Here is a 22,300-nt window from a genome sequence, read left to right on the forward strand (position 1 = left end):
TTTGAGTGAACATCAAGATGGATTGGTGGTATCTAATGGACACTTCGCTCAGGAAAGACGGCTTAGCTGTGTGTTGATTCTGTGCCAGATGTCAATTAGATGAAATCAGCACTGGTATCACAATAGTTTACCCAAAAATTCGACATTTTGATAACATTCGGAAATTTTGTTTCTATAACTTAATGGGAACATTAGCACACCGTTCTTAAAACATTTTTGTTAGCTGGAGTAGTAGAATGTTTTTTACAAAGTTCAGAGAACATTCAAAAATAACATTCCCGTAATGTTCGCAAAATGATAAAATGGAATGTTTCCTTAAGGTTTGCATGACCCCAAAAAAATAAAGTAAATAAATAAACATTTAAAAAAAGTAATATTCAAAAATAACATTTTCATAACATAATAGCACAACATTCTGGCATTCTTTGGGGTTAGCTTTATACTAAACATTCGTTTTAAAACCTATATTTCATACGAACTGTAACTTTCTGCACAACAAAAGCAGACGGGCTGTCAATCTCAAAAAAGACAGAACAGCAACATAGAAGTAGTTTATATTCCTCATGATAATTTAGTGTCAGGTACAGACCACGATGCAAGTCATTATTTTTACTTTCAGATGAACAATCCTGTTAAAACTACAAAAACTAATCTGAAGCAGTATAAAATGGTTCATCAATGGGCAAAAGCTCTTTTGAAGAAACTTGTTTGAGCAACTCGGGAACGGTGAAAACGGCTGATTGTGTTGGTGGAATATCATCAGAAAATGATGAACGGCGTCCTGCGTGTTTCCAGAGGAATAACAGGAGCGTAAGATTTGTTTGACTTATCAGCATTTGAGAGCGGTGGGCCGACCGAGGAACAACCTCTGGAATAAAAGGAGGATTATGGAACTCTTTAGCGCCTCCTCAACTTCCAATCAGACACAAATAAACAGCAGCCGCCAGAAACACAAACACAAGCGCAGCTCTGGAACTAATCCTGCTGTCCCTGCCCGTGGACGTGAAGACATCGTCCTGAAGACACACGGAGGAACAGAAATCAACTCTGAAATGTTGTAAAAATGAAAATGCCTGTGTTGTAATTGAAGGAAGTATCAGGAATCTGCTCCGGTCAGACTCAGACACTTCAACTTTAATAGACTTTTTACATGATGACAAGGAAATAAAGAGGATGTTCATAAAAAGCGAAAGGCTTTCCTGAGGACGTTAACTTGAAGAGGTCTTCTCATCTTTCTAAATGTTGATGTTTTCATATTTCATATGTGGCTGCAATACAGAATAAAACCATGAGGATCACATGGAGAAGGTCTTTAAACCTGCCGTCACAAACGCTATTATATTGGCTAAATGTCCTGGTTCTCTTTAAGTTGTTAGCAAATGTTCTTCCAGTGACATTAATTTAATGTTTATTATCTTGTTCTCAAAACTTTAGCACATTTATACATCATTCATGAAGGCCCCCACCCCTCATTTGTGGCAAAATGATACAATGATACATTTTAAATTTTTTAAATAAACATTGAGAACTTAAAAAAAAAAAAAAAAAAAGTTCCCTTAATGTTTGCAAAATTATACAATGGAATTCCTTTAACAGTTGCATAACTAACTTTTTAAAAACATTTTAAATGTTCAAGTAACATTCAAATATAACTTAATGGGACCGTGTTTTGAGTTGTTACCAGGGCGTTGTTGTTGCCAGGGCATTGCTATACGGTGTTTTGAGTTGTTACCAGGGCGTTGCTACACAGTGTTTTGAGTTGTTACCAAGGCACTGCTACACAGTGTTTTGAGTTGTTACCAGGGCGTTGCTTATAGGGTGTTTTGAGTTGTTACCAGGGCGTTGCTACACAGTGTTTTGAGTTGTTACCAGGGCGTTGCTATACAGTGTTTTGAGTTGTTACCAGGGCGTTGCTATACAGTGTTTTGAGTTGTTACCAGGGCACTGCTACACAGTGTTTTGAGTTGTTACCAGGGCGTTGCTATAGGGTGTTTTGAGTTGTTACCAGGGCGTTGCTATAGGGTGTTTTGAGTTGTTACCAGGGCACTGCTACACAGTGTTTTGAGTTGTTACCAGGGCGTTGCTATAGGGTGTTTTGAGTTGTTACCAGGGCGTTGCTATAGGGTGTTTTGAGTTGTTACCAGGGCACTGCTACACAGTGTTTTGAGTTGTTACCAGGGCGTTGCTATAGGGTGTTTTGAGTTGTTACCAGGGCGTTGCTATAGGGTGTTTTGAGTTGTTACCAGGGCACTGCTACACAGTGTTTTGAGTTGTTACCAGGGCACTGCTACACAGTGTTTTGAGTTGTTACCAGGGCGTTGCTATAGGGTGTTTTGAGTTGTTACCAGGGCGTTGCTATAGGGTGTTTTGAGTTGTTACCAGGGCACTGCTACACAGTGTTTTGAGTTGTTACCAGGGCACTGCTACACAGTGTTTTGAGTTGTTACCAGGGCGTTGCTATAGGGTGTTTTGAGTTGTTACCAGGGCGTTGCTATAGGGTGTTTTGAGTTGTTACCAGGGCACTGCTACACAGTGTTTTGAGTTGTTACCAAGGCGTTGCTATAGGGTGTTTTGAGTTGTTACCAGGGCGTTGCTACACAGTGTTTTGAGTTGTTACCAGGGCGTTGCTATACAGTGTTTTGAGTTGTTACCAGGGCGTTGCTATACAGTGTTTTGAGTTGTTACCAGGGCACTGCTACACAGTGTTTTGAGTTGTTACCAGGGCACTGATACCCAGTGTTTTGAGTTGTTACCAGGGCGTTGCTATAGGGTGTTTTGAGTTGTTACCAGGGCGTTGCTATAGGGTGTTTTGAGTTGTTACCAGGGCACTGCTACACAGTGTTTTGAGTTGTTACCAGGGCGTTGCTATAGGGTGTTTTGAGTTGTTACCAGGGCACTGCTACACAGTGTTTTGAGTTGTTACCAGGGCGTTGCTATACAGTGTTTTGAGTTGTTACCAGGGCGTTGCTATACAGTGTTTTGAGTTGTTACCAGGGCACTGCTACACAGTGTTTTGAGTTGTTACCAGGGCACTGCTACACAGTGTTTTGAGTTGTTACCAGGGCGTTGCTATAGGGTGTTTTGAGTTGTTACCAGGGCGTTGCTATAGGGTGTTTTGAGTTGTTACCAGGGCACTGCTACACAGTGTTTTGAGTTGTTACCAGGGCGTTGCTATAGGGTGTTTTGAGTTGTTACCAGGGCGTTGCTATACAGTGTTTTGTGTTGTTGCCAGCGCATTGCCATAGGGTTGCTAGTGTGTTTTACTGTTGCTAGGGTATCAAGAGTTACTTAACACATTGCCATGCAGTTGCTAAGGTGGCTGTTTTTAGCATTTCTAAAACCTGTGGGATTTCTTCTGTTTTATGGGTCCGCAGGTGAAAATGGTGCATCTGATCAAGTGCTATCTTTCAGTACATAACTATCAGAACTAGTACTAATGATGATTAACTAAACTCACTAAAAACTGAACTGTTCAATGAATGAAATCCTCTCGCAATCACATGGAGAAACGGTTTACTGTAAAGCACAAGGAAGAAGTGACTACTGAGAAAGCTTGCGCAATGCTGGAGGTTTCAGCGTTCAGCACCTGAAGGGCAGCGTGCCGCCGTATGTTTGTTCTCCTGTATATTTGAGTAATGGCTTTCAGAGAAAAACCTTCAGTTAATTTGCTTAAAGAAACATTAATTATTCATAGTTCGCTCCCCGTTTAATTACATGTCTGGAACAAACGCAACAATGTTCTTGCTCATCAGGAACACAGTTCATCAATGAAGCCGACGGAAATAAAACCACAAGCGTAAGCAAAAGCACAGCTTTTCTTTAACTTTCAGAACCGTTTATGCAGTTTTGATATTTCTGCAATAGAAATACACAGAACAGACAAACAGAAAGATGCTTCATACCTGATAATCAGCTTACAAAACACTTTGGCTGTTTGACATTCATTATTTTCTCAAGAATTTTAAAAAGAACAAACAACAAATGTATAAGAGTGTCCAGGTCTGCAATAAATCCTGATAAAATGTTTCAGAAAGAACTTACAGGTAACGCATTCAAAAGAAATCAAGAGAATAAATCCAATTTAAAGAGCAAACAAAGCAAAATAAAAGTTGCTATTCTGTGACATCACTTCCTGTAACAGCTCAGAGAAGTTGTGATATCCTGTTAATCAAAGAAAATCAACAGGTCAGAAAGTTCATGTGTGCAAAACAGTCAGTTTCATCCTGGAACGCAATGACCAATGACCTAAAAACCTGTTTAGAAACCTGTTTTGAGTTGTCTGCAAGGATTTGCTATAGGGTTTTGAGTTGTTAGGGCATTGCTAAAGGGTTGCCAGGGTGTTGTTAAAGGCTGTTTTGAGTTGTTGCCAGGGCATTATTATAGGGGGTATTGTGTTGTTGCCAGGGCGTTGCTATAGGGTGTGGTGAGTTGTTGCCAGGGCGTTGCTAGAGGGTTTTGAGTTGTTGCCAGGGCGTTGCTAGAGGGTTTCCAGGGTGTTGCTATAGGGTGTGGTGAGTTGTTGCCAGGGGGTTGCTACAGAGTTGTTATGGGCTTTTGAGTTATTGTTAGGGCGTTGCTATAGGGTGTGGGGAGTTGTTGCCAGGGCGTTGCTATAGGGTGTGGGAAGTTGTTGCTATGGCGTTGCTACAGGGTGTTTTGAGTTGTTGCCAGGGCGTTGCTAGAGGGGTTTTGATTTGTTGCCAGGGCGGTGCTATAGGGTGTGGGAAGTTCTTGCTAGGGCGTTGCTACAGGGTGTGGGAAGTTGTTGCTATGGCGTTGCTACAGGGTGTTTTGAGTTGTTGCCAGGGCGTTGCTAGAGGGGTTTTGATTTGTTGCCAGGGCGTTGCTATACGGTGTGGGAAGTTCTTGCTAGGGCGTTGCTACAGGGTGTTTTGAGTTGTTTCCAGGGCGTTGCTATAGGGGTTTTGAGTTGTTGCCAGGGCGGTGCTATAGGGTGTTCTGATATCTTGTTAACCAAAACAAAATCAACTGACAAAAAGTCTGATAGTTCATGTATGCAAAACATGTGTAATGTGTCCAGTTTAATCCTAGAACAAAGTGACCATTTACACAAAAACCTGTTTGGAAACCATTTACATTATTCCCTTTGAATTGTCATGGACTTCATAGATATGAAGGTGCAAATAATAATGTTAATAACACTCTTTATGACTCGTTTCCCGGTGTAATACTGTACCAGTGTAACAGGAGGCGCTCTGTCAGCACAAGCACAGACCTATAATGCATTTCAATCTGAATGTGCATGTGTGTGTATGGATGGACGGCACAGTTCTTGTATTGTTGTTTATGTGTGTGTGTTCACTTCTTGACGCCAGTCCTGTTGTTGAACAGGTTCACACTGCTCTTGGTGGCGACTGACGTGGACGAGACGCCCGGCTGCTGCAGCACTTTATCCAGCGTTGTCTTCTTGATGGCGGCGGGCGAGATCTTCTCCTGATCAGCCAGAAACTGCAGCTCCCTGTGAGGAGCAACACAGGAGGGGTGAGTGACTAACAACAAGGTAAGAACCGACAAAGGTGCATATCATTAAATTAAGAGTACATATTACTATTCTAAAGTACTAATATGCACACTTTGCATTTCATTTTAAGTTTGTATTTATCTGACCATTGTTTTTAATCAAAAGTCTTTACTAAAACCTACCAAAATACACATTATAACTTGAGACAGAAATATATTACAATTGCACAGAAGAATGTACTTCTCAAATAATAATAATAATAATTATTATTATTATTACTACAAATTTGTCATTCATGTTTTCATTTTAAGAGTAAACCTCTGTTGTGCAGCACTTTGAAATAAAATAAATTGTTGAATCTTTATTTGATTACGTTAAAAGATTAATTAAACAAAGTTTTATGAATTAATTTGATTACTACCATTTTCAATACATTTGTATTAATTAATAAAAATTTAAACAGAATTTCTGAAAAAATTAAATATTTCATAGGGCCCTATTATTTTATAAAGCATAATCAGTTATAAAACTGGTAAAGTTTTACAAAATTAAATTGATTTGACATGCTTTTTGATTGTTAAGATTGAATTAAACCATTAAAATAGATTCCAGAAAATAATAAAAAAAAAAACAGAATTTGGGAAAAAATAAAACCGATTTCATAGAGATTTTTCACAGGGCTCTAAAATTTGATAAAACTGTATACATTACATATTTTCATTGCACTAGACATACTTTTTTGATAACTAAGAAAAAAACAAAAAATCATTCAACAATTAAAACTGAATCCAGAAACATAAGTGGAAAAAAAATATTAAAAATAAAATGGATTTCATAAGGCTCTAGAAATTTAATTGTTGCTCAAATTAAAAAAAAATATTAAACTGTAAGTTTCATAATTTTAATTCATTAGACTTGCTTTTGATTACTAGAAAAATAGTTTAACCATTAAATTCAACCAAACTAAATCCAGAAAAATTAAAGTGGAGGGAAAAAGGCTGTACAGACTGCTGTACCCCTAAAGGTAAATTATTTGCAATTGTTTTCTGACAGTAAACAGCATGACAGTAATTGAACTTATTTCACTGAATATCTCCTGAAAACTCATTAACAAACATGCATGATCCATAAGGCCATCAGCGTTTGGCACGCTTGTGTTAATCAGCCAATCCAAACGATCCCCGCAGCGTCAGCTGATTAATCGCTCTCTTACCAACACCAACCACTCATCACGACCCAACAGAAACCTGTACTAAACCCTAATAGGGGCAATGAAAACATTTGAGAAGCTGTGGGGAGAAGCAGTGAAAGTGTAGGACTCATTTCTTGGTTTCATGTTCAGTGTTTGTTGTGTATATGTAGATGAGGTGACTTTGTTCCTCCATTCTTTGTTTAGCTCATGCACCGCATTTAAATCTGCATGGCCGGCTGTAGTGGGAAATCTACTCACCCTCTGATAAAAGTTGATCTAGTTCATATTTACACATGTTGGAGGGAACTTACCCGTTTAAAAAGCTGTTGTTCAGCATTAGCTTATTAGGTTTACATTTAAATTTTCTTAATTAAATGAATAAATCTTTTGTCATCTCTAAATGTTTGTATCTCAGGGATACGATCAAGATATAACAACATATATCTGACCCTGGAGCACAAAAGCAGTCATGAGTAGCACAGGTATATTTGTAGCAATAGACAACAATACATTGTATGGATCAAAATTATACATTTCTCTTTTATGACAAAAATCATTAGGATATTAAGATCATGTTCCATGAAGATATTTAGTAAATTTCCTACCGTAAATATATCAAAACTTCATTTTTGATTAGTAATATGCATTGCTAAGAACTTCATTTGAACAACTTTAAAGGAGATTTTCTCAATATTTAGATTTTTTTGCTCCCTCAGATTCCAGATTTTCAAATAGTTGTATCTCAGACAAATATTGTCCTATCATAACAAACCATACATCAATGGAAAGATTATTTATTCAGCTTTCAGATGATGTATAAATCCCAATTTCGAAAAATTTACCCTTATGACTGGTTTTGTGCTCCAGGGTCACTTATATATATATATATGCACACACACACACTATAATTTTGTGGCTTGTGTTTTAGAAGAAAAAAAATAAATAAAATTGTAATCTTGACAAAACACATTGTTGGAAAGGTCTGACAGTCAAGGTTGCATTTTTGATAACAGTTTTGTAATAGAAGTGATATTGTGACAGAAAATGATTGATTTGTGACTGCATCAGAAAATCCAACTGTGTTTGGGTGTAACCCAGTGTTATTTTTGGAATACTGCCCAAACAAAACCTCACAGAAACCACAATTTTTGTGATGCCAACTTCAAATTTGGAACATAACTTGGTTAGACACATGGCTTTGATTTTATAGAAATTTCAGAGTGAAGCATATTTTATATAAAATAAAAATAATAGTATACTACATTAGTGTATTACTTTTTATACTTAAAAAAAAAGAAAAAGCTTTTAGTTCTTGTGTGTCTTCTTTAAAGAGAGACCAACATTAGGTCAGTATTCCAAAGCGTTCAGGAATTACAGCCATGTTGTAACAAGCACGGATAAACAAGTGTTCAGTCTTCAGTGAATTTATACCCCAAAGGAGCAACGTATCCTGAGGCATACAAACATTAAAATAAGACTCAAGTTTAGAAAATAAAATAATGAAATTGTATTATTTGAGCCCCAATAAGATGGAAAACAGCACTAAATTGATTGATCTGATGTCTCTCTGGTTTTGCCCTTGTTAGGGTTCAGCAGCTGTGGTCACCTGGTCCGGATGCAGGAGGCCTCCACGGCGTTGATGAGGAGACTCCGGAAGCCTCCGCTCTCCAGAAAGTGCAGTGCGTGGATGGTAGCGCCACCTGGTGAGCAGACGTTATCCTTCAGCTGTCCAGGGTGCTGCTCCGAGTCCAGAAGCATCTTAGCTGCTCCCTAAGACAGAATAAAGACACGTGTTTCTCACCACACTGCAAACATGCACTGGAGAGGGTTCACAGTGCACAGTTCTGTCATAAATAGGCATGTAACGATATCAAAATATATTAAGCCCACGATACGATATTTATTGCGATATTTATAAAAAAAAGTCAAAGGAAAAATAAAGAATTTTTGTACATTAAGTTAAATTATTCTATCTAACGCACTTTGAGTTCAGAATGAAGAGCTCTAACCCATGTTCTTAACTAAGAAAACTTGCGTCAGAGAAAAGTCAGTGAATTGACTTGTAGCTGAACTTTAAATGGGACTCAGCACTATTTTTATTTGTGATATACTGTCTGTCTAAATGACATTCACACTGCTGTTTTATTAGAATATAATAACAATGACAGTAATAGCCACACACTGTAAAATAAATGTAAATGAATATTTGATAGGTACATTATTATTGCTTTACACTACAGTAGGATAATTACAATACCTCTTTCCTAATTTGTACACTTGAAAGAGATATTTTGAGTTTGGACTGCATTTAAACCGCTAGCTGTCAGTAATTCATGCTGCACTTTAAGCTTTTATTTTGAAGGAAACTCCAGCTTCAGTGAAAACAGGCACAAAAACACGTCTCGCTCCAAATCTAGTGAAACGCTGTAATCATCTGCAGCTGAAATAAAGCAGAACTGGTGGCTGTTGTTCCCAAACGTGTGCTAAACTCACAGAACGTGAAATAAACTGCATTCATTCAGTGTGAACGGAGCCGTTCTGAGACGCAGAAAACACCGGATCATGAGCTGATCGTCTGAACCAAGTGCAGCTTCGCTTTAAAACAGACTTGATGAAGAGATTATATTGTGCTTTCGGTTTGAGTTCGTCTGACAGATACTGTGCTGAAGCATAATGACCCAAAACACTACTTTACAGACCTGTTATGTTAGAATAAGAAGTTTAAATATATTTGAAAAACTACTCTTTGTCTGGAAGACTATCGTTTCATATGGAGATGTGACCATGATAATATCCAGACAGTTTTGCTATCGTGATATTAATAATATCGTTAAATCCCTAGTAATAAATGAAGAATGTGTGTAATGTTTGCGTCATGTGACGTGATGTACCAGTAAAGCTTGAGCTCCCAGTCTGACCGCCAGTCGCCGTGGCAACCCCATCTTCACCCCGCCGTCAGCCAGAGCATCAAGAGCCGTGAACGCCTGACAAACACACGCTTCACATCATCTCTAGACACACAGCTACTGTTTGTTTATTTTTAACACCATGTCAGGAACAGGGCTACTTTCATATTGAAATTTAAAAAACAACAACATTTTAACATAAGACATTAAGATTAATAATTATTAGGATTAATAATAGTTTTAAAATACATCCATTAAATGTTGAACTACCAGTCAAAAGTTTGGAATTAAGATGTGTTTTTTTCTCTTCTGCTCATCAAGGTTGCATTTATTTGATCAAAAAATACAGTCAAAATTTTGAAATATTATTCTAATGTAAAACAGCTGTTTTCTATGTGAATATGTATTAAACTGTAATGTATTTCTGTGATCTGCAGCTGTATTTTCAGCATCATTACTGCAGTCTTCAGAGTCACATGATCTTCAGAAATCATAATAATATACTGATTTACTGCTCAAGACACATTTCTGATTATTATCAATGTTGAACACAGTTGTGCTGCACAATATTTTTGTAGGAAAATGATACATTTTATTTTTCAGGATTCACAGATGAACAGACAGTTCAAAAGAACAGCATTCATTTGAAATAGAAACCTTTCATAACATTATAAATGTCTTTACTGGCACTTTTGATCAATTTAATGTGTCCCAGATGAATAAAAGTATTAAATTACTTTTATAAAAAAAACTGACTCCAAACTTTTGAACAGTAGTGTTTTTTTTAAAAAAAGTAATTAATACTTTTATTCATCAAGGATGCATTAAATTGATCAAAAGTGCCAGTAAAAGACATTTATAATTATAAAGATTTCTATTTCAAATAAATGCTGTTCTTTTGAACTTTCTATTCATCTGTGAATCCTGAAAAATAAAATGTATCATTTTCCTACAAAAATATTGTGCAGCACAACTGTTTTCAACATTGATAATAATCAGAAATGTTTGTTGATCAGTAAATCAGTATATTATTATGATTTCTGAAGATCATGTGACACTGAAGACTGGAGTAATGATGCTGAAAATACAGCTGCAGATCACAGAAATACATTACACTTTAACACATATTCACAGAGAAAACAGCTGTTTTACAGTAGAATAATATTTCACTATTTTTTTAATTTTTGATCAAACAAATGCAGCCTTGATGAGCGGAAGAGACTTCCTTATAAACATTTGATTTATTCCAAACTTTTGAGTGATAGTCTATCAACATTAAAAGCAGTGCAGTGTGTGTTGTTGCAGTGGTTTCTGGGAAAAATGCTCACGTAAGCAGGTCCGCTGCCACTGAGGCCCGTCACGGCGTCAATCAGGTCCTCCTCGACCTCGGTGCAGAAGCCCACGCTGGCCATCAGCTGCTCCAGGAGCTTGCCGTCCTCCACCTCAGCGTGAGTCCCTGTGGCATACACCGTCGCTCCCTCGCGCACCACCACCGGCGTGTTCGTCATGCAGCGCATCACTTTAGGAGCCGTGCGGTACTGAAGCAGCTTCTGCACGCGCACACACACACACACACACACACACACACACACACAGAGTCTGGTCAGCTATCCTTGTAGGGACTCTCCATAGGTGTAATGGTTTTTATACTGTACAAACTGTATTTTCTATCGTCCTACACCAACCCTACAGGAAACTTTCTGCATTTTTACTTTCTCAAAAAAAACTCATTCTGTGTGATTTATAAGCTTTTGTACCCATGGAGACCTCAATTTAGATCCCCACCATGACACAAGTCCCCACGAGTCAGTGTGTATTCAGGTTTAAGTCCCCACCAGGATATATAAACCTGTGCAAAGGCCGATTCCAAATCATCAGTCCTCATTCTGCTGGATCTTTCTGCTGCTTTTGACACTGTCAATCATCAGATTCTCCTGTCTACCCTCTCTTCACTGGGCATCACTGGGATTCCACTTCGCTGGTTTGAATCCTATCTCACCGGTAGATCCTTCAGGGTGACCTGGGGAGGGGAGGTATCCAAACCACATCAACTGGTCACTGGAGTTCCTCAGGGATCGGTTCTTGGACCCCTGCTCTTCTCCACATACACTACATCGCTGGGTCCCGTCATACATGCACATGGCTTCTATCACTGCTACGCCGATGACACACAGCTCTATCTCTCTTTTCAACCAGATGACCCAACGGTAGCTGCACGGATCTCAGGCTGCCTGCCGGACATCTCGGCATGGATGAAAGAACATCACCTACAGCTCAACCTGGCAAAGACGGAGCTTCTTGTCTTCCCTGCCACTCCGACTCTACGGCATGACTTCACGATTCAGTTAGGCTCATCAATGATTACCCCATCAACTTCGGTCAGAAATCTTGGTGTAATCTTTGATGACCAGCTGACCTTCAAAGAGCACATTGCAAAGACTGCTCGTTCCTGCAGGTTTGCACTACACAACATCAGAAAGATCAGGCCCTTTCTGACAGAGCATGCTGCACAACTTCTTGTCCAGGCCCTTGTGTTTTCTAGACTGGACTACTGCAATGCTCTTCTGGCTGGTCTGCCATCAAACACAATCAAACCTCTACAAATGATTCAGAATGCAGCGGCACGACTGATCTTCAACGAGCCCAAAAGAGCGCATGTTACACCTCTCTTCATCTCCTTGCACTGGCTACCAGTGGCAGCTCGCATCCAGTTCAAGACACTGATGCTTGCGTACAGAACTACCACAGGCTCTGCACCCTCCTACTTCCACTCACTATTACGAACCTACATCCCCTCCAGAAGTTTGAGATCTGCTAGTGAGCGACGCCTTGTGGTACCATCACAGAGAGGCTCAAAATCCCTCTCCAGAACATTCTCGTTCACCATTCCTGGCTGGTGGAATAATCTTCCCACCCCTATCCGGAACGCCGGATCTCTGGCAACCTTCAAGCAACAACTGAAAACTCATCTCTTTCGGCAGTACTTGACTTCATCCTAAACTCAAAAGAAAAAAAAAAAACCTTAATATTTCTCTCTATCTTTCTCTCCTTCCCTTGCTAGCTTGTACTTATTTGAACAATGACTGAGACTTGGTGTTACGAGCACTTCCTCTGTCTGATTGCCTCTTCAAGATTAATCGCTTTTTGTATTCCCCAAATGTAAGTCGCTTTGGATAAAAGCATCTGCCAAATGACTAAATGTAAATTTAAAATGTAAATGTACACACACACGCTCACACACACACACAAACATACACTCACAAAAATGCACTCACAAATATACTCACATGCTCACACACGCACAAACATACACTCACTCACAGACACACACCCACAAAACCAAACATACACTCACACACTCTCACGTGATTATTCATCTGCATTCATGACTATTTATTTAAAAACAGAAAAACTATGATTAATACAAATGACAAAGAAACAACAAAATGACAAACTTTAGTTACCATGAAAGCAGAAAATATATAAATAAAACCCAATTCAAAATATTAACCAAAACTACAATAGCATCTCAATCATCTTAAAATACTGCATGAGAAATGCTGCCTTCACAACTAGCTGAAAAACTTTTCTTTTTAAGTTTAGGTACTAAAATAACCTAATAAAAATAAAAATAAAATAATTTAATAATAAAAAAAAAAAAATTAAAAAGAAAATGTATTTATACACACACATATACACACACATATAATTCAAACAAACAAGACTCTGTACTTATTTTTGTGCAGTGAATGAACTGGTCCCCAAAAAAATGAAAATACAAAAAAATAAGACATAAATCTATAAAGAAAAAGGTTAGAAAAAAAGGGAAAATTTAAAACGTATCGGTAACTAAAATTAAGTAAGTTAAAAGTGAAAACATGATATACAAAAATAAAAAAAATAAACTAAAAATTTTATTAAAAAAAATTAAAAAAAATCTAAAAACTAATTTTGGTGCAGTGAATAACCTGGTCCCAAAAACAAAAAAACACACCACGCAAACTGAAGACTTGCTGCTTTTACAGAACAACAGCCCGTCACTTTACAGCCTCAGAGCTCATGACATGCCCGTCCTCACAGTTTCCTTCTTTATTGTTAAAAACCTCTACATGAATGTGATTTCTACTTCCAGAACCCTGCAGCTGGGCTTCAGAACTCATGCAAAACAATCATGGGATGAAGAAACGGCATTTAGTCAGAAGGAGAAAATAAGAGAAACAATCAAAACAAAGAGTGCAGAGAACAAAAGCTGAATGAGCAGCGGTCAATAATACACACTCTGACTGATATTAAATCACACCATATAATAGTTTCCTTCGGGATTCAGAGCTTCGTCCAACAATACAGAGGAAGAAACGCTCATGTGTTTCATAAGAGAGAAAAATACATAACTTGAGGGAGAGACAAGCGTCAGCATAATTAATGAGACGGAGTGTGTGTTCATGACCGGTTACAACAGGTTAGTACTCTATGTATTTGAGTTAAAACATCTTAATGCTGGATTAGTTTCATCTTTTATCTTCTCCAGATGTTAACTGATGGACTGGAGTGGTGTGGATTATTGTGATGTTTTTATCAGCTGTTTGGACTCTCATTCTGACGGCACCCATTCACTGCAGAGCATCCATTGCTGAGACACTGATGCAGAGACACATTTCTACAAACCTGATGAAGAAACACACTCATCCTGATCTCAGATTACTTGAAAGTGAGCACATTTCCAGCTATTGTTTATTTTTGCATGAACTACTCCTTTAAACCCACAGGTGTGTAGAGAACTAAACGAGTTGTTAACAGCATCATCAACAGCATTCAGTGTATTATTAAAGTAATGGTCCTGATGTTTAAGTAGCGTGTTTAGCACCTTCTCAATGGAGCTGATAGTGACTCCAGCGGCGCAGGAGACGATCAGATGACGGTCCTCAATATCTGGACCGATTTCATCCAGAACGAACGGGATGATGTGTGGTTTGACGGCCAGGAACAGAACGTCACTCTTGTGCGCCGCTTCTTTGTTGCTCGTAGTGAAATTTATGCCCATTTTCTGAGAAAGCATCAAGGAAGAGAAGGAACTTGTTACTATAAACAGTGATCAGTGATCACATACTATTAACAGCAGATGGCTCATCACACACACACACACACAGAGTTCAGGTTTACAGACCCGTAGACCGGAGACTGTCGGCAGATCTGTGTCCGGTGAACTCGCTGTGATTCTATTCGCAGCAATTACACCTGAAAAACAGACAAATATGACCCTGGAGCACTAAACCAGTCATAAGGGTCAATTTTTTTAAATTGAGATTTATACATCATCTGAAAGCTGAATAAATAATCTTGTTAGGATCGGACAATATTTGTCTGAGATACAACTATCTGAAAATCTGGAATCTGAGGGAGCAAAAAAATCTAAATATTGAGAAAATCTCCTTTAAAGTTGTTCAAATGAAGTTCTTAGCAATGCATATTACTAATCAGAAATTAAGTTTTGATATATTTACGGTAAGAAATGTACAAAATATCTTGATGGAACATGATCTTAATATCCTAATGATTTTTGTCATAAAAGAGAAATGCATAATTTTGATCCATACAATGTATTGTTGGCTATTGCTACAGATATACCTGTGCTACTGATGACTGCTTTTGTGCTGCAGGGTCATAAATGAGGATGAAATATGAGTAGTTTCAGAACATGAGTAGACAGATTCAGAAACCAAAAACAACAAGACGTGGAATAAATACAACTATGCCACTTTAATTGTGTGGTTTGTTATTTTTGGAGCTTGACAGACGTGGACACTGTGAACTGGTTCCTGCATGAATCACAGAAATATGACATACACTGCTGATCAAAACATATGAGATATGCTCTTCTGCTCAGCAAGGACGCATTTATTTGATCAGAAATCCTGTAAAAATTTAGAAATATTATCAGCATTTAAAACAGCTGTTTTCTATGTGAATATGTGTTAAACTGTAATGTATTTCTGTGATCTGCAGCTGTATTTTCAGCATTACTCCAGTCTTCAGTGTCACATGATCTTCAGAAATCATTATAATATACTGATTTACTGATCAACAAACATTTCTGATTATTATCAATGTTGAACACAGTTGTGACGCTTAATAATTTTGTGGAAACTGATATACATTTTATTTTTCAGGATTCACAGATGAATAGAAAGTTCAAAAGAACAGCATTTATTAGAAAAATAAATATTTTATGACAAATGTCTTTACTGGCATTTTTGATCAAATGAATGCATCCTAGATTAATTAAAATATTCAATGTTTTTTGACTCTAGACTTTCACATAATATCATGGTTTCCACAAAAATATGAGAATGAATATTATTATGATTTCTGAAGATCATGTGACACTGAAGACTGGAGTAATGATGCTGAAAATACAGCTGCAGATCACAGAAATACATTACAGTTTAACACATATTCACATAGAAAACAGCTGTTTTAAATGATAATAATATTTGATAGTTTTTATAGTATTTTTTATTAAATAAATGCAGCCCTGGTGAGCAGAAGAGACTTCTTTCCAGCTTTTGGCCAGTAGTGTATGTAAACACAATCGTTATCAGTGTTGGTTAGTTAGTGTTAGAGTGTGGTCATCTCGACCCGGGCTGACCCGCCGCTGTGAAGCCCTTGACCAGGGCATGTGCCAGCTGACCCGCTCCGATGAAGCCCACACTCATCCTGATGATGACCACACACCTGACAAAACACGATAGAAATAAAATAAAATCAAACATCATTTCATCCAAAGCAACTCTGAATTGCATTTTTTTTTACATTTATTCAGTTCATGCATTCACTGGAAATCAAAACCATGACCTTGGCATTGACAGTGCCCTGATGCAAAACAGAATCTGTGTCATTATAAAGCTGGAGGAAAATTTGAAAAATGACTATATGCCTGCAACATCAACTGCACTTAAATTTATTATTTGTTACATTGTAGCAGCGATTACAATCATATTATTTGCTACATTGCAACATCAAGACCATTTGCAAAACGTGTTTAGTTTCAATGCACATCAACTACAGTAATATTGTTATCATACACAATATAATGCACTCCAGATATGGTGTTATTGTTAGTATAATCATCAGTGCATATGAATAACCAGCCTGATACATCATTATCGTGATTGTCTAAAATATTTCATCATCTCAGGAAACAGAATATTTTCTCACCTCCGCCGAGACTCACGATGAACGGAAGATTCGGTTCGGGGTTCTAGTTTATCAAGCTGTAAAAACACTAATTGATGTCAACGTGGCTTCCCTCCTTCCATGTGCAACGGGACAGCGCTCTGACTGACGCGCGAACGGACCAATGAGAGACGAGATGCTGTGGCGCCAAACCAATCAGTGCAGCGGATGCAGCGAGGGCGGGGTTTGTAACGGAGCGCTCTTATTGCATCAGTTCCTGTAGACAAAAGGGGGGGGGGGGGGGGGGGGGGGGGTTATATAGACACGTCACAAAACACTGATAGTTTGCATGCATGTAGAAGTTACTGTTAATAAAGCAATAAAATCCTTCCTACAAATTACCATGCTACCATAATATTTGTGAATTTATAGCAGTTTATGTAACATTGTCACTTAAATAAAGAGAGAAATATTGTTCGGAAACATTTATTAAACTAACAAAGGTTGCAATAAATGTTAAGTATTAATTTGAAATTCCAAATGCACTAAAACCAAATGTTTTGCATTATTAAAAAAAAAATCATTAGTAAATCCTTTTTTAAATTTCATTTTTTGATCAACTTGTCAAAAGTGCAAAGCACAGTTTGCTATAATTTGAACTCAAAATAAGACGACATTAGATCTTACTGGAACCAGGTTTATTATTGATAACTAAAATTAAAACTTAAAAAAATGCGTTAATTGAAATGAACTTGAAACAGAAAATATAAATATTAGATGAAATGAAACTTATGTTGAAGCATTAAAATGACTTGTTGAAATAGGTCAAATAAAAACTAAAACTAAAATAATAGAACTAAACCTGAAATAAAAATCGAAATATAAATCGATTTAATATAAATAGAAAATATATATTTTAAAAAACACTAATAAAAACGACAAATGCTCAAAACAAATTTCTAAAAAAAATTATTGAAAATTAAAAAATTTAAATAAATTAAAAAAAGCAACAGAAAAGGAATCTATGAAGATTGGTTCAAAATTATGATTCAAATTCCATTAGCATTCCTTTAGTATTTTTTGTCACTGCAGATACACATGAAACCAGTCGAGATGACCCCAGATGATGCTTCAGGTCAGAGGTCACGCAGCACATGCTCTCCATCAGCTTAACACGGATTATCAAACAACCTCGAGTTTATCCAGAGTCAGGAGAGCATACTTCAAATTCCCTTTCTCATCAATTATATATTTATATATATATATCAGAATATATCAGAAGGATTCAGGGGTGTTTTTGTCCACCATTACATTCAAAAGTCTCAGTAGAGGTTGAACATATCAATTGATAATAATAATTTGACTTACCAAATAATAATCAGAGAAATCTATATATTTTTTTTATTATTATTGAACCTTTAGACAAGATACCAAGTTTTTTTGTTGAGTAGCAAATCATATTTGCTCCATCAGGCTCTTATGGCTCATATAGTGTGATATAGAGAGAATATGGAGGAAAAACAGCTCAGTTTTATTCAGAGACTCAAACTGAGCAAAAATATGAATTTGCTGCAGATGCTGATATTTCTATGATTAAATTCTGATGTTTGTAAATCAATGAGATGTTTATAACAGTAGAGCTCTATCTGCAGGAGGTTTCTTGAAGCAGAGACACAGTTCTTCTGGATTTAGTCTCAGTTTGTTCTGTTTCTTCATGTCATTCCAGACAGACTGATGATGATCAGATCAGATCTCAAACATCTCACTGGATTATTACTATTAATGACTAAATGAATGTTTCCTACTGACACACTCCAGCAGAAGATAGAAATAACTGACTTTAAACCAGTTTTAGCTGCTGGAGATACTAATTATTCATTTTTGGCCAGCAGTGTATATATTTTAAACATTAACTGTTCAGAGAACATCCAAAAATAACATGTTCAGAATGTAACCGCTGGATGTTTTTGGTTCATATGGGAGCATGTTGTAATCATCATGTGGTTGTGTTTTATTGAGCAGCTGAGGGAGAATGTGTCTGAATAGTGTTCATGTGCTATATATACAGCAGCTCTGTCTCTCATCTGTCCTCCTCTCCTCAGGGAGAAACGCGGGAAACCTTCGCGCCTCCTGACAGAGCGCTCGAGTGCCAAACTCCCGTCTTCCTCTATTAATAAGTTCATTAAAGTCCCGCGGCGTAGACACAATATGCCTCTCTGTGTCCGCCAGAGCGTACCGACACTCATCGGCTTTCTCCCTCAAATCCCCTCAGATTATTAAAAATACCCAAATACATGAATCAGTTCTGTCTGAAAACGAATCCAGGCGAAGCGCAGACGACAATTTCTGTCCCCGTCATTAGACCGAGACCAAATACACTGATTGACAGGTTTCTTAAGAGGCTCATTTAGCGTGGAAAGAGGGAGAGAGTGTGAGAGAGTGAGAGAGTGTGAGAGAGTGAGAGAGAGTGAGAGAGAGTGTGAGAGAGTGAGAGAGTGAGAGTGTGAGAGTTAGAGAGAGTGAGAGAGTAAGAGAGAGTGAGAGAGTGTGAGAGAGTGAGAGAGTGTGAGAGAGTGAGCGAGTGAGAGTGAGAGAGTGAGCGAGAGTGAGAGTGTGTGAGAGAGTGTGAGAGAGAGTGATAGAGTGTGAGAGAGTGTGAGAGAGTGAGAGAGAGAGTGAGAGAGTGAGAGAGAGTGAGAGAGAGTGAGAGTGTGAGAGAGTGTGAGAGAGAGTGAGAGAGTGAGAGAGTGAGAGAGAGTGAGAGAGAGTGAGAGCAGCCAGCAGATCACTGATAAACCCCAGCACCAGCACAGTCCACAGCCAACCGAGCCCATCTCAATCCAGAGACCTCAGAAACATCCAGCACATGCTGACTCTGCTGTGCTCTCACCTAATGGGTTAGTGACTTAGTGGAAAAAAGAAATGTATGTGTGTACATATGTATCTATACATGTGTATTTAAACGTAGCCCATATGTATGTATGTGTGTGTTGTTTATATATATATATATATATATATATATATATATATATATATATATATATATATATATGTTTTTTTTTTTTTTTAAAGAACCTCTTAGAGATCTCATATTATTTAATGTATTTTTGAAAAAAGGAAAAAATACATCTATATATGGATATATTCTCAGATATGTATCATAATATTTAAAATATTCTACTTGATCTGTCAATTCATCATACTGATGTTTGTCTTGTTTTTTAAATAAAGGTGATTAATGGGCTCATATTCCTTAAAAATCTCCTGTTGGCATATTCAAGGACTTAGGTCCTCCATTTTTGGTGTTAAGAGCCAACATTCAGATTTCAAAAGAGAAATTCAGAAGTCTGACATCATAATACTACAAGAAACATGGAATGTAAGAGATTTGTTCAGTGGTTGCCCAATTGGGTTTAGAGAAATCATTTTATCATCAACCAAATTGAGAGGGGTGACGCAGGCCAGAGACTCAGGGGGATGCTGATATGGTACAGAACACAACTCATAGACTCAATCAAATCTAGAAAAATCAGAAAATCATACATTTGGCTAAAAATCGAAAAGGACATTGTGTCCACAGACCGTCACATATTCTTGTGTGCCACATACTTACCCCCGGCTGAATCTCCCTATTACAATGAAGAAACCTTTTCTATCCTGCAAGATGAGATCTGCCATTTCCAGACAAAAGGACATGTTTTAATATGTGGCCACTTAAATGCCAGAACTGGAAATGAACCCGACTTTGTCAACACACAAGGAGACAAATATATTACAAACACCTGCCACTCTCTGCCCTCATATCACCTCAGAAAAAATGATGACAACTTCACAAACAGAAGTGGGAGAAGCCTACTACAGCTCTGTCCATCACTGGGCCTGTATATAGAGAACGGTCGCATACGAGGAGACGCTTTTGGTGGTTATACCTTTCATTCTTTTCTTGGTAACAGTACTGTAGATTATTTCATCACAGACATTGATCAAGTGCATCTCAGAGCATTCACAGTCAGTCCTCAAACACCTGTCAGACCGCTGTAAAATTACCCTCGATCTAAAACAAACTCAAAACAATCAAATATGCAGACAGCCCTCTCATTTACTAAGATACATCAATCCTACAAATGGACAAAAAACAGCACAGAAAACTATCAAAGTGCACTAGAAATTCAAACTATCCAATTATTATTGGACAAATTTATAATTAAAACATATCCACAAAATAAAGTAGGCGTAAATCTGGCACTAAAGGACATTACAGATATATTCCACCAATCAGCATCCATGTGCAATCTGAAAAAATCATCAAAAAGAACCAAAAAAACACCAATGAAACGTGGTTTGACGATGAGTGTAAAAGAATTAGAAGGACATACGCAATCTATCAAATAAAAAACACAGAGATCCTGACAACCAAGAACTCCTTCAATATCATGAAGCTCTTAAAATGTACAAACAAACTCTCAAAGAAAAGAAGGAAGAGCATACAGAACAATTATTTCAAACAATGGAGGAATCAATAAATACCAATAACTTCTGGAACAGCTGGACCACTCTCTATAGACCACAAAAGGAAGAACTGGCCATTCAAAATGAAAACATATGGAGGACACACTTTGACAATCTGTACAAAACAATTGAAACAAATCCTGCTCGAAATGAAATAAAAACCCAATTAGAAATCCTGAAAGAAAACATTAAAGCCAATCAGAATGCGCTGGATTTCCCGATCACAGTAAATGAGCTAACAGACAGACTACATGCACTGAAACCAACAAGGCATGTGGCATTGATGGAATATTACATGAAATGATCAAATACACAAATGACAAATTCAAAACTGCAATAACCTAATTATTCAACATTGTTTTGATTGTAGGATATTTTCCAGACACCTGGAATCCAGGCCTAATTACACCCATCTTTAAACAAGGACACAAGTTCGAGCCAAGCAGTTACAGAGGCATGTGTGTCAATAGCAACCTGGGGAGAATATTCTGTTCAATTATTAACATACGATTACAAAACTTTCTCAAAACCCACAAAATCTTGGAGAAAAGTCAAATTGGATTTCTGCCCAAACACAGAACATCTGACCACATTTATACCCTCCACACTATCATTGATAAGCACATACACCGAAACAAAACCAAAATCTGTGCTTGCTTTATTGACTTAATAAAGCAAGCAAAGGGTATTAGTGGTGCTTTATTGACTTTGAGAAAGCTTTTGATTCAATCTGGCATGAAGGACTCTTTCTAAAACTACTGGAGAACGGGATTGGAGGGAAAACTTTCGATCTAATCAGTACCATGTATAAAAACAATACATGTGCTGTAAAAATAGGGAACAACCGAACAGAATTTCTCTCAACGACGAGGAGTTAGACAAGGTTGCCCATTGAGCCCCACACTGTTTAACATTTATATAAATGAATTAGCCAAAGAATTAAACGATTGGACTGCCCCCGGCCCGACCCTAACTGAAGCAGAAATCAAATGTCTCCTCTTTGCAGATGATTTAGTCATTCTGTCAAAAACAAAAGAG

The 22,300-nt window shown here is 37.6% G+C and overlaps 1 protein-coding gene across 1 annotated transcript; it reads right to left on the reverse strand.

Annotated features, from left to right (window-relative positions):
* Nucleotides 1-3,498: 3,498 nt before the first annotated feature.
* Nucleotides 3,499-16,920, reverse strand: pycr1b (pyrroline-5-carboxylate reductase 1b). Its single transcript, XM_079396801.1, has 8 exons — nucleotides 16,796-16,920; nucleotides 16,227-16,312; nucleotides 14,745-14,815; nucleotides 14,445-14,624; nucleotides 10,909-11,130; nucleotides 9,566-9,658; nucleotides 8,281-8,444; nucleotides 3,499-5,479 (listed from the first exon to the last, which is right to left on the reverse strand). The coding sequence occupies exons 2-8, from the start codon at nucleotides 16,291-16,293 to the stop codon at nucleotides 5,320-5,322; spliced, it is 957 nt and encodes a 318-aa protein (XP_079252927.1). The 5' UTR covers nucleotides 16,294-16,312; nucleotides 16,796-16,920; the 3' UTR covers nucleotides 3,499-5,319.
* Nucleotides 16,921-22,300: the final 5,380 nt, after the last annotated feature.

The sequence above is a fragment of the Barbus barbus genome, assembly GCF_936440315.1.
Source record: "Barbus barbus genome assembly, chromosome: 37".
NCBI lineage: Eukaryota > Metazoa > Chordata > Actinopteri > Cypriniformes > Cyprinidae > Barbus > Barbus barbus.